Source organism: Pipistrellus kuhlii, unplaced genomic scaffold, assembly GCF_014108245.1.
Source record: "Pipistrellus kuhlii isolate mPipKuh1 unplaced genomic scaffold, mPipKuh1.p scaffold_m20_p_15, whole genome shotgun sequence".
Classification (NCBI taxonomy): Eukaryota; Metazoa; Chordata; class Mammalia; order Chiroptera; family Vespertilionidae; genus Pipistrellus; species Pipistrellus kuhlii.
Genome location: NW_023425460.1, coordinates 7,031,283 through 7,044,571, shown reverse-complemented (window position 1 = coordinate 7,044,571; position 13,289 = coordinate 7,031,283). Strand labels below are relative to the sequence as shown.

The following is a 13,289-nucleotide window of genomic DNA, read 5'->3' as shown; positions in this document are numbered from 1 at the left end:
ACAGCTTCCCCTCCCCAGCCTCCCTCAGAGTAGACCCAGTGCTTCTGCAGGTGGTGGGCTCTGGCATGCAACTGCTTGGTTCCAAAGAGCAGTATTGCCACATTTCTTAGATGTGTGACTTGGTACAAAGTTTTTATTCTCTCTGAAGTGTAAGATGTAATAATGGTACCCACCTCATAGGTCAGTGGGTAAGTTAAATGAAACAATGCATGTGCCTAGCACATAGAAAGTGCTCAAAGTGGTTATTATTATTATTACCTCCGTGTGTGTGTGTGTGTGTGTGTGTGTGTGTGTGTTTACCTTTGAACCCCTGAAGTGCTGCTGTCTGTGCCACTCATCTAGCACTTAGTTATCTATTGATGGTGTCTTTTATTAACTATTTAAATTCATATCGCTTAATTTTGTGTGTGCTCAACTTCCCAATTAGATTTTAAGCTCCTTCAGGCCTGAACCAGATGCCTTCTTTTTATTCCTAACACAGACTAGCAGAGAGTTAAGTAAGAAATAGACACAAATGCACACTTATTAAAATTAGTACTAAAACATTTAGTTTCTGTATAGCTCTTTTACAACCATGATGTCCCTTAATCCTCACAACAATCCTATAAGGCATGCACTGTTACCCCCACTTTACAGATGAGAAAACTGAGGTTTATAGAGAGGAAGTCATTTGTTCAAAGTTCCAAAGGTCAGGGTTCTTTCCTGACTCACTGAGGCCTTCAGCTTTCAGAAATTCTGGCAGTGCTTCCTTCTCCTGTTTAATGCCTAAGCCCACCTTCTCTGCTAGCCCAATTCAGCATCCATACCAGCTCTGACATTCTTCCTGTGTGCCCATGGGGAGAGATGTTGGAGAAATACCATTAGATGAACAGATCTGATTAGAAAAGAGCAGGGACAAGCACATACCCACAATTAATACATGCCACCTAGAAAGCAGGATGCAAAGGGACTATGTGACCAGCCACTGGCCATCTTGGTAGGGTTGTGGTGATTTAATTTTCTTCTTGCTCACCTGTAGTTTCTACTGCAAACATTACCGTTATAAATAGAGAGAGAAACACACGCGCACACACACACAAACACACACACACACACACACACACACACACACACACACACACACACACACACCTTGTTTGCTCATTTAACAGACAACAATACAGTGCTTCCAGCGCTCTCTTTACTAACATGCCCCTCCCAGTTTCCTTTTACTAAAAATTACTGCCAATGGCGGCCACTCCACCTCTACTCTCTCCTTCTTCCCTCCAGGCTCTGAGCCAGGTGGGAAGAGTCCCATCCTTGGCATGTATTAGTCACAGGTTTGAAATGCAGGGGTGGGGGAGGGAGAAGTGATGTGTGGGGTGGAAATTTGGGGATTCTTTTATGCTCTGCATCTCACAGGCTGACAGGTTCTTGAGGGGTGGAAATGACTGGTAATTAGCGAACCTTCTCCAAAGCACACACTAAAGACACACTTCACAGTCTCTGTGACCTCTGCAGCCCGGTGAGGCTTTGTTATGTAGATGCTCTTAATTGGGTGAGTCACTTACTGCAAACAGCTTTGGGAGAGCGCGCTGTGGGCTGCTTCAGCGGAGGCTTCCTCCCAAGGGTTTTAACTCAGGAATTGGGCTGGCAGAGATGCCTCTAAGCAACTCACCCCTTTCCATAGAAGAGAGAAGTGTCCTCACAGGTTTATAGGTCACCCGTTCTGAATGAAGCTGGGCATATTTTGAGATATAAACTGGACTCCATCTAGTCTAGGAGCTGACCAACTAGTTGGAAAGCCAGGGACAGATATACATGGACATAACAACACCAAGTAGTAGACATTAATGCCAGGCACAGGGGAAGGCTTTGCGGTACTGTTTCAGACCCTGGACAGTCACTGAGGGCTGGAGCACTGGAGAAAATTTGTTAACAAAGGTGAACAGCATTTGTAAAAGGCTGTGGGTGGGGGGAGGGGGGGAGTGATTCCCAAGAGGAGGAGGCTTTGTGAACAAGGTACAGCCAGACAGGTCACTGTCGCATTCAAAGTCCTGGCCTGGCTCAGACCTCAGATGAACAGCATGCAGTGTGGACATTTCTGGTTTTATTTGGTTCACTAGGTTCTCCAATGACATGATTTATATCATCACATGCAGCTGTTGGTCCCAGAGTGTCCTTGCTGCTTCCTCCGGAGGTAGGCACCATGCTTGTAGACTTTTAAGTTGCATCAAGTAGTCCCCCATTCTTGTTTTGGTGAATGGCACCATCTCAGCTCTTCCATCCTCAGTGCCGGACAGGCATCAAGTCCTGGCAATTGGGCTGCACAGTCTCTTTGCAGTGTCTCCCTTCAGGCCCTCACCACCCTTCATGGGGGTCCAGGGCACTTTCAGAGCCTGGGAGGGCATTTTCCTGACCCTACTCCTCTCTCCTCCAGATGCATCCTATCGACCACTGTCAGACCGATTGCTGGAAAACACAAATGTTTAATAACCACCGCCATTGTGCTCAAAGCGAGGCCCACATATCTATTTATGATTTGGCTCCTCCCTGCCTTTTTTGCTCTTGCCCATCTCAAAGTCACCTATGACCTCTATATTGTTAAATCCAAAGTGAATTCTCTGAACTCAATTTACTTGACCTTAAGAAGCACTGGAAAAGTCGATCATTTCTTTCTTCCTTTTATCCCTTGACGTTTTATTTGTAAGTTTTTTGGTACTTATGGAAAAGATTTAAAGAACAGGATAATAAATACCCAATTCCTTTCACCTAGACTTAGCAGCTAACATGTTACCATACTGGTTTTCCTCTCTCTGTCTCTCTCTCTCTGTCTCTCTCTCTGTCTCTCTCTCTGTCTCTCTCTCTCTCTCTCTCTCTCTCTCTCACATACACACACACACACACACACACACACACACACGCACACTTTTTCTTTGAACCATTTGAAAGCTTTAGGCTTCTTGATATTATTCCTAATTTCTTTAGCTTGCATCTCCTAAGGAAAAGAACACTCTCTTACAAAACCACAATACAATTTGCACACCTAAGAAAAGTATTAATTCAATATCATCAAACAGTTCAAATATAAACATTTCCAGTTGTCCCTAAAATGTCTTTTTAGGCTCCCCTCCCCCAGATTCAGTATCCAATAAAGGATCATGCATTGCACTTGTTTTTTATGTCTCTTTAGTTCATTTTTTATCTAGAGCATTCCTCCCTGGCCACCTCCTCTCTCCCCCCTTTTCATGATATTGTCATTTTGGGTAGTCTAGCCCAGTTGTCTTGAAGAATGTTACACTTTCTGGATTTGTATGTTTCCTCATGATTGATTCTGGTTAAGTATTTTGGCAAGACAACCATGTAGGTGATGTGTACTTCCTATTGCATCATATCAGAGGCCCATATTGTGAGGTTGTCTCACCCTTGGAGATGCTAAGTTTGAGCTCTTGTGTAGAATCATGACCACTAGATATTTCCACTCTAAGGACTCTTTCCCCTTTGTAATTTATAGGTAATCTGTGAGATGATACTTCAAAATGCTTTCAGATCCCCCCTGATGATCCTTGGCTGAATGGGCCATTATGTTGGAACCCCATCTATTCTGGTTACTTTCTTTTCTTGGCTTCCAGGGCCTCACAACATTTTGGATTTACCTCTCCAACTGCTCATTCTTACTTCTTTTGTGTTTCCTTCCCTTCTTTACCTCTGTGTTAGTGCTCTAGGGCCAAATCTTCAGATCTGTTTTTAATCATGTCTTATGACTTTAAATGCCATCCAAAAGCTGAGGACTCCCTGGTCCAAATCTGTTTCCTTAACTCTCATGTATTCACTTTCCTCTTTGACATTTCCCCATCTATGTCTCAAAGTCACCTCAAACTTCTCAGATCCAAAAGTGATTCCCTAACCCTCCAACCCCCCAATTTTCTCCATCCTTCCATTTGCTCAGATCAAAATCTTGAAATTACCCTGACACCTGTGTTTCTCATACTCCCAATGTTCAATCCATCAGAAAGTTCTGTGATGCCATCTATATTCAGGCAGTGTTCACTGTCTCCACGTTTCCTTCAGTAGCCTGCTCTCTAGTCTCTCTCCTTCTGTCCTTCCCTGTCCACGGTCCATTTTCAACACAGCAGCCAGAATAATCCTTACAAAATGTGGGTCTTCCATTCAAGGCTCCCCATCTGACTTGGAGTAAGCCCTGACCTCAGTATATCAGGCCCTAGATAATCTGCCCCCACCCCCTGCCTTATCCCCTAACCTGTGATTTGATTTACCATTACTTTTCCCCTTGCTCACTCCACTCCAGCTATTCTCACATCTTTGCTCTTTTCCAAACCTGCCAGGTACCCTCTTACCCCAGGACCTTGGCATTTGCTGTTGTAGGTAGCTTCCTGGAACATTTCCCCCTAGATGCCCACCCTAGAACTTATGTGTGCACCCATGAATACTTCCAGCTGCTGCATCTCAAGGACTTAGTCCCCCTGTGCTAAAGAGCTAGGAGCAATCCAAAGACTGGTGAAGCTGTACCTGAGATACTCATCTTTCTGATTGGGTGACACTGTGCCCTTGGAGGCACTTGAGTTCAAGTTTACCACTCAAGCATAAGAAAAGGGACAACATGAGACTTAAGAGAACACTCACAGCCTTTGCATTTGCTGTTCCCTGTGCTTGGAAAACCCTTCTTTCCAGTCTTCTCATGTCTGGCTTCATCTTATTATTCAGACGTCAGCTCAAATGTTGCTCCCCTTAGAGAATCCTTTTTGGGACACTCCACAGCTGTGTGATGTTATGTAGTTTGTGCATCACAAAAGCTTTGTGAGTAGGACTGAAGTCCAGCCCATGCTCTGCTCATCAAGGATCTCACTGAAGACAGGACCTGTCTGGCTAGCAGAGACCTTTAGGGGTAGGACACTGTATTTAAATCTTTTCAGGGATAGGATATTGTATTTAAATCAGCCCCCCCCTCCCCATGTTGTCTGCAAAGCATGTGGCAGTGTTATCTAAAATTTTATATCTCACATATTTGAAATTATATTATTTATCTTCTGGTTACCGGTGTCCTATCAGAATGTAAACTCATTGAGATAAGGATTGCATGGGCCTTGTTCCTTATTGTGCCCTCAGTCCCTGACACATGGAAGGTGCTTAATAATCATGTACTAATGACTGCATTCTCTCGCATTTTGGGGAGATGTACACATTTACTTATGTTTTTATTTTAGTGATAACTAGCCGCTCAAGTAAATTAGTTTACATTTAAGAAAACTGAGCATTCTTCCAGGGGCATTCAGCTAGTTGGTAGCAAAGTTGGGTCTTGATCCTGGACTCCCAGGGCAGGGTACTGGGCACTATGAGGCTTGACCAGCCCTTCAGCTGGCCTCCGCCTCCTGGCACGGGTGGTGCCAGGTGCAGCTGACACTTGCTCTGCCCCTGGCTCAGAGCTGCACAGAACGCGGGGGCTCCTTTTGGAGAAGTGGGAAGTGACTCTGAATTAATATTGGTAAATCGCGCCAGAACCCTCATGTGTGCATTATTATTATTGCCCCCCATATATTCTAAAATAATTCCTGTAAATAATTATAAAAATAAATCTCAGTGATAAATTTTTTATTTTATTTTATTTCCAGGAACACATTTATTCATCATAATCTCCTCAGGGGTAGGACAAATTGGAACACTGGGTAGTGAATACAATTTGCAAATAGGCAATATAAGTAGAGAGAAAATTAATATGTATTCCTCAGTGCTCTAAAAGGAGAGGAAGAACATTAATAGCCATTTCCTTGCAGATATAACTTTGAAAATGTTATTTCTGATCCATCAGCGTGGGGCTCCATCTGAGGAAAATGGTTAAAACATGACAAGAAGCGATTAGATGTGAAATGGCATCTTTCGGGCGCTCCTCCCCAGTCTCTTCACCCTGTGCTTACTGGGAAGTAGGAGGAGTCCTGTTTTATTTTTTTTCAGATCAGAGTTCTGGCTTTGGCTCAGCTGCTCATTTGCTGGGTGACTCTCTAGGTCTCTGCTTGCACAATCAGAAGTTGGAGTAAATGGTTTCTAAAGCAGTGAATTTGCAGATCACAATTCCAAATTACTTGAGGATACTTGAGAAAAACATAGATAACAGGGTACCACCTACTGACTCAGAATCTAATTTCCATACATTTTAATTGAGATGGGGGGAGGGTCCTTGGCCTCTAAGTGGCAGAACTCTTCTCCATGTTAAGTTGGGATTTTGGAAGGTACTTGGGGCTTAGCCATTGCTCCTCTCATCCTCCTTCGGTCCCGCCTCCCCCCACCCCTGAACAATATACACCTGAGCAGGTTCCTCTGGTCAGTATTTCTTTTTAAATATATATTTTATTGATTTTTTTACAGAGAGGAAGAGAGAGGGATAGAGAGTTAGAAACATCGACGAGAGAGAATCATCGGATCAGTCACCTCTTGCACACCCCCCACTGGGGATGTGCCCACATCCAAGGTACATGCCCTTGACCGGAATTGAACCCGGGACCCTTCAGTCTGCAGGCCGACACTATCCACTGAGCCAAACCCGTCTCAGCTGGTATTTCTTTCCCTCTTAAAAGTCCAAATGTGAGCCCCTTCTCCTCAAGTCAGAGATGACTTCCCTCCTGAGCTCAGCTAAGGCCTGGAGTATTGGACAAGTTCTAAGCAAATTGGGAGGTAAGAGTTGTTTCTCAGTGTGTTTGGGAGATTTGTGAATATAATGCTAAAAGACTGGTAGAATTCAAAGATAAATTCTTTTTTTCTTGTTCTTTCAATCCCAGTCTCCTCCCTTCTTGTTTTTTATTTACAAAAGCAGTATGCATGTTGCAAAAATCACAGGAGTGGTTTTCCCACTCACCTTCTCAAACCTGCTCCCTCCCTACTCTTTGCTAATGTTTGCATTTTAATAGAGAGACAACAACAGAATCCTGAAAGATCCCAAAAGGAGGGAAGTCAGAGGCACTGAGAATTAATGATAATAGTAGTAATAGTTATTATAGTGGTAAATAATAATAATCTAACATTTGTGCAATGATTACTGATGCCAGACATGATTGCATTTAATATTTATTTATTTTTTTTAACATTTAATTTGTTTTGATTGGGAGCATAGATCATCCTCAATCCCTACAGAGAGGACCTGGAACATTTTCTCTTTCCTACACTGTCTGAACTCCCTCTTTTAGGCTGAAAGGAGGCTGCCTCAGCAACAAAGAGCATTTTGTATGCAGACATCCAGCCTTTTTTTTTTCCCTCTTTAATTGAAATCTGAATGTGGTGAGTCCGAACTAGGGACTGGGGCATGATTAATTATAGCAACTATCTTAATCTGCCCAGGAGGTAAGCCTGAAAGAAATGAGGCCAGGTTGAACAGAAATTCGGCTATGGATAGGTAGGAATGCTAATAAAACTTTGTCAACTGGCCCTTCCCTCTCTCAGAGGCTGATGCAGTGAGCTGGAAGATTTCAGGAATCAGTTCCTGTGTTGCTTGGTTCTGGCCAACCCCAGAATCAACTCCCTTGATTGGAAGTAAACAGGATCTTCCTTTTTGTCCCCAGGAATGTGACAGAGGAAGGACTCCAGGGGAGAGGGCCTCTTCGGCCAAAGGATAATAATAACAGTAATAACAAAGATGACAGTACGAATAAAATATTGCCCTCTTCATCAAGGGCGATAAGGAAATGTCGAGTCGTATGTGTTGGACCTTATCACTCTCCATAAGCATGTGTTAAGAGTTCCAGAACCCACAGACCCAGGATTTCTGGTTCAGACCTGATTTGAACCTTCTATTCTTTGATCATCATAAGCGCACTGTACACATTAGGCTGCCTGTCTCTATTTTGGATTCAGAAAAGAGGACCACAATTATAGCACTTCTCACATTTACAGTGCTTCTCATCAACTTAGTACTGTACATGTCTGAGCACAAATCTCTCCTGAAGGGTATGTCTTTGTCATGTGTACCCTCTGTGCTTAGCATTGGAAGCTGGGGCTCAGGGCTGTGGAATAAAGTGGGATGAGGCAGGAAGTGCCTAGAGCTGACTTTCAGTGGGCCATGGAATGGGGTGCAGGGGCTGAGAAAGAACCCAGGTGCCTATAGACGCCCTTCCTCTCCCTCAGTGCTCCTGGGGCAGGGGCAGAAAGTGTGTGTTCAAGGAGAAGCTCCAACAAGACTTACCTTCTGTGTTTGCTCTTGAAGAGTCCTTGTATTCCCAAGGAATTATTTGTCTACCACTTGGGCCAGCCCTATCTCAGCATTCCTTTACTCTCTCCTCTCCTGAGGGGAGGTCCATGTTGCAGGAAGAGGTTTACCTTCTGCTATTTCTATGTAACTTTCCTTTTGTTCAAGAAGGTGATGAGGTAGAAGGGTGTTCCTGACTTCTTTCTTCTCATCTTTCTTGGTCTAGAGATACAGGTCCTTTTTTCTCTTCCTCCTTTTCTCCCCATCCTCCCCCCCCCCCCCGGCCCCCTCTCAGCAGCCAACTCTTCCTTCTTTTCCTGTTGTTATGTTCTGAACACGAACTTTTAACATCCGAGGCGGAGTGAGGAGAGGTCAGTCCAGTCTGTTTCTAGAGGAGTCCTCCCTTACTACAGTCAGCAAGTTTCTACTCTGCTCAAGAACTTTCAATAGCTCCCTATTGTCTTCTGTTTACATGTCAAACACCAAAGCCCACCGGAACTGTATTTATTTTTGATTTCCCCATTTTTTTCTCCCTGACAGTCAACTGGCCTTCCCAGTATGTTCACATAGTGGAGACAAGAGTGGGTCCAGAGTTATTCTAGGCAAACCCAACAACTAAAAAATAAGCAGAGGATATGAGATATAGGAGAAGAGGCAGGAGGGGTAAGGATTGTTGGAATGATAAAATATCTTGAGAGATTTTGGACTGTGTTATTACTTATTCAGGATCCATTGAAAATTTCAGGCCTTTAGAATGATCGGCAGTGAAGGGGTTTGGGAAGGTGGGAAGGATTCCAGCCCACTTTGGCGTCATTGATAAAGTCTGCAGGACAGTCTATGTTCTGACGACATAGCTGTGTATGGAGGCAGAGGCATGGATGAGATGGCCTTGAGCATCCTCCTCCTGGGTGTTTCCAATTTCATCTTTTTAAAAAAATATATTTTATTGAGTTTTCACAGAGAGGAAGAGAGAGAGGGATAGAGCGTTAGAAACATCGATGAGAAAGAATCATCCATCAGCTGCCTCTTGCACACCCCCTACTGGGGATGTGCCTGCAACCCTTGCCCGGAACCGAAACTGGGACCTTTCAGTCCATAGGCCGATGCTCTATCCACTGAGCCAAACAGGCTTTGGCTCCAATTTCATCTTTGAGTAGGTCTGTCTCTCCTGTTGGTCAAAGCTCTTCTAGGAAGGTCAAGGTGAAAGGTGTCTGGGGAGGGCAGAGTATCATGACCAACAGAGGCTGGGTCCACTTCCTCCTTTTCAGGAAGGAAATGCAGACAAAAATGGACAATGGGCCAGAGAGGGTATGTCCAGCAGAGAGGGAGGGAGGAGCATGAGGAGCTGTAGGCCTATAAACATTCCCTTTGATCCCCCTTATGTCTGGGGCAAGCTTTCTTTTTTGGCCGGCAGGGCCTTTTGTTGCAGCATTTCCTGGAACCCAAAGTAAACACAGCCAGGACTAGGTTCCTACAGCTCCACGTTTCCGTGTGCCTTCCTCCCAGCAGAGAGAGGGGCAGGTGGGTCAGCCCTCAGAGGTCAACTCATCAGACAATGAAGGTTCACACTGCAATGCGTTGGCACCAGGCCTGAGAGACAGTGATGAGAGCCACAAATGCTTAGCTGGGACCATAACAATCATCCTCCGCTGGACAACCAGGAGTTCCCAGGTGCTGTTTGGACACACAGGACAACGCACAGCCTGGCGGACACCCCTGTACAGAGGCGGGGAGCTACAGTTACCCACAGGCCTGTGATGACTGTGAAACCAGGAGTCTGGCAAGTCAGGACTCAGTTTTCCTTTCTCAATTTGAGTGGGGCCTATGCCCACTGGTATGAAGTGAGCAGGATTCAGGCAGCGGCAGGCAGCTCTCGGCTGAAACAGGGGACCAGTGATGACATGACAACGAATTGGTATCTGGCAATAGCTTTGCGTGTCCTGGGATGGAGGCGTGAAGGCAAAAACAGGCACTGGGACATTTGGGTTCTTTCAGTTGAGGGTACACTTGAGCTTCCAGTACCTGCTTACCAGGCCTGGCTTCATCCAGATAGGAGGCAGTAACGGCCATCCTCCCTCATCCAGGTGAGGGCAACGGGTGGTGGTGGTCCGACCTCATGGGTAACTTTTTAAAAAAAAAATATTTTTTTAAAATTGATTTTTTTACAGAGAGGAAGGGAGAAGGACAGAGAGCTAGAAACATTGATGAGAGAGAAACATCAACCAGCTGCCTCCTGTACACCCTCTACCGGGATTGTGCCCACAACCAAGGTACATGCCCTTAACTGGAATCGAACCTGGGACCTTTCAGTCCGCAGGCCGACGCTCTATCCACTGATCCAAACCAGTTTCCGCCTCATGGATAACTTTGAGCCTCACAGATACCTTTGCTCTGTGAGGAGGAAGAGAAGAAGAGAAGCCTGAAATTTGGACAGGTCATTCAGCTCTCTCCGAGGATCTATGACGTCAACAGGGATGCTATTATAGCTGAGCCAACACTTTATTTATAGGGAAATTCAGTTTCCCCTCCCCCCTCACAAATAAACCCACCCTCCAGGTGTCCCTTCCACCTTCCCACCGCCTCTTCCCCGCAAAAATTGGGGAAGGGACTTCCAGCCAGGAGGGCCCTCCTCCCTGCAGTTGGAGATAGTTGCGTAATCGGGATTGTGAAATACTAGAAAGGCCAGGCGTAACGCAACCCCCCCCCCCCCACTCCCCCAACCAACGGCCCCAATAGTGGCGGGGGGGGGGGGGATTGGCAGGGTCTCAGTCTGACCCTATAACGCAGTAAAGTTCGACATGGGGTTTTAGGGGACGCTTTCCTATTCCCCTGACCCCCTCCCGGGGCGATAGGGTCCGGGGAGGCCGTGGGCACGGGGGAGTCACGCGGTCAGGCAGGCGGGCGGGCGGGCGGGCGGGCGGGCGCGGGGCACCTGTTGCGGCGCCCGGGGCGGAGGAGGCGCACCTGCCCCTGCGCGGGGCGCCCGCAGCTGAGCCGGGGCCTCGGCCGCCACGGGCTTCCGCGGGTCAGCTGACCGCCAGTGCGGAACTGAAGCCGGCCCGCCCCGCCACGCTCCCTGCTCCGGGTCCCCAGCCCCCTGCTCCCTGCTTCCAGCTCCGCGCTTGGGGTCGTTCGCCCCGTCGCCATGGACGGGCTCGTCGTCAGTGGAACGCAAGTAAGTGCGCCAGGCCTGCCCGCCCCGCCCACGCTCGGGTACAGCTGGTCCGGGGAGCGCCCCCCCCCCCCCCCAAGTTAAACAGGGCTCCCTGCTCCAACTCAGCCTGCACGTGGGAAGCCTGTCCCCTGCCCAGGCCGGGTCTGCACGTGGGAAGTCTGTCCCCTGCCCAGGCCGGGTCTGCACGTGGGAAGCCTGTCCCCTGCCCAGGCCGGGTCTGCACGTGGGAAGTCTGTCCCCTGCCCAGGCCGGGTCTGCACGTGGGAAGTCTGTCCCCTGTCCAGGCCTACCCAAGGTTGATGAGGAGAGACCCCGCTTTGAGCCTGGCACACCCCTTAGCGGGGAGGGGGGGGGGAAGGGGAGGGAGAAGGCACCCCAAGTCGCCTCCACCTCCCTCTGTCCCTAGCGCTCACTGGTGGCCAGGGCCAGCCCGATTTGGGGGAGCAGTCCGTGGCCGCAGCCCACCGTATTTTCCGGGGCCCACTAAAAGTTTTAATTTCTTTAACCAGAAGCAAAAAAGAACTCTGATCAAAGAGAAACTTTTTACTCTATCGTCTGTATACCAATGCGGCTGTAAAACCCAGGCTTCCCTTTTGGGGGGCATTTACTGAGCTTCGCAGATGTTGCATTTTCTCTGCGTCGAAGGCAAGACCATCCGCCAGCAGGACTGGCTTTATTGTGATGCTTGCTCATTGTGGCGGTCTGGAGCCCAAGCCGGCATATCTCCTAGGTGTGCCTGTATACACTTAGCTTTTTAATAATGGAGGAAGGAGTTCAGGAAGGCAGAGTGCCTCAGGACCCCCCAATCTCCCCGCCCCCCTAAAGACAGTGAAGTCAAGAAGCATCCTGGCAGGCGCTAGGGTGAGGATCCACTACTGGCTCTGGCTCCTCCCCATAGGCCAATGGTCGGCAAACTCATTCGTCAACAGAGCCAAATATCAGCAGTACAACGACTGAAATTTCTTTAGAGAGCTGAAAACCGACTTCTGCACATGGGCCACGAAGTTTCAATCGCACTGTACGTGCGCGCCCACACGTGGTATTTTATGGAGGAGCCACACTCAAGGGGCCAAAGAGCTGCATGTGGCTCTCGAGCTGCAGTTTGCTGACGACTGCCATAGGCCCCTCTTCCAGGGCAGGCCGAAGGCTAGAGCCCTCCCATTCTCTGGAAGAGGTGTCTTTGGGAAACATCAACTGTGCAGATTACACCTGTAGTGAAGCCTCAGGTGTTCTTTATCATCGCTGGAGGGCAGCGCTGGCCACTCTAGGGCCAGGTGACTGACTTGCTGGGGAAGCCAGGTCCCTCTGTTTAACCTGATTAAGCCAGCCCTCTTACTCCCCTCGTTCCCAGCACACCCAAAGAGAAATATTGCAAGGTTTTGAAACTCTCCCCTTGGATTGCCTAAGGCAGGTAGTGTCAGGCACAATTAGATTTTGAGGTTACTTTGGGCTAACGGAATGGTTTTCCCTTCTCAGAGTTCATAAGTGAGCAGACCAGGGAGGTACCTGCCAGGTTGGAGGGGTTAAAAATGGTGGTCTGATTGGCCCAGGCCTGGTGGTTCAGTTGGTTGGAGCATTGTCCTCTACACCCATAATGTTGCAGGTTCAATTCCCTCCCTGCCAGGGCACATACCTAGCTTGTGGGTACAGGAGGCAACTGATAGGCATGGTGTTTCTCTCTCCCATCCATCCATGTTTTTCTCTCTCAACTTTCCTCTTTCTTGGAAAAAAAAAAATCAACTAAGAAACATATCCTTGGGTGAGGATTAAAAAAACAAAACAAAAAAACACACATGGGGGTTAGACCTTAAGTCTCTGCATTTCAGACCTACCATTCTCTGGGGGTAGCTTCTTCAGCCGCTTGGAGAACTTGACAATGGGGCTGACTTTCCTGTGCCCTCTTCTGCTTCCCCATTTTCCAAACTTGGTTTTCCCCATACCCCC

General features: G+C 47.5%; 1 protein-coding gene across 1 annotated transcript in view; it reads left to right on the top strand.

Moving 5' to 3' along the window:
- The first annotated feature begins 11,104 nt into the window (after nt 1-11,104).
- Nucleotides 11,105-13,289, top strand: part of LRMDA (leucine rich melanocyte differentiation associated) — a 991,648-nt gene continuing 989,463 nt past the window's right edge. Inside the window, exon 1 of the mRNA XM_036438152.2 lies at nt 11,105-11,345. Coding sequence (XP_036294045.1) covers nt 11,316-11,345 — 30 coding nt within the window. The 5' untranslated portion in view covers nt 11,105-11,315. The remainder of the gene's footprint in view (nt 11,346-13,289) is intronic.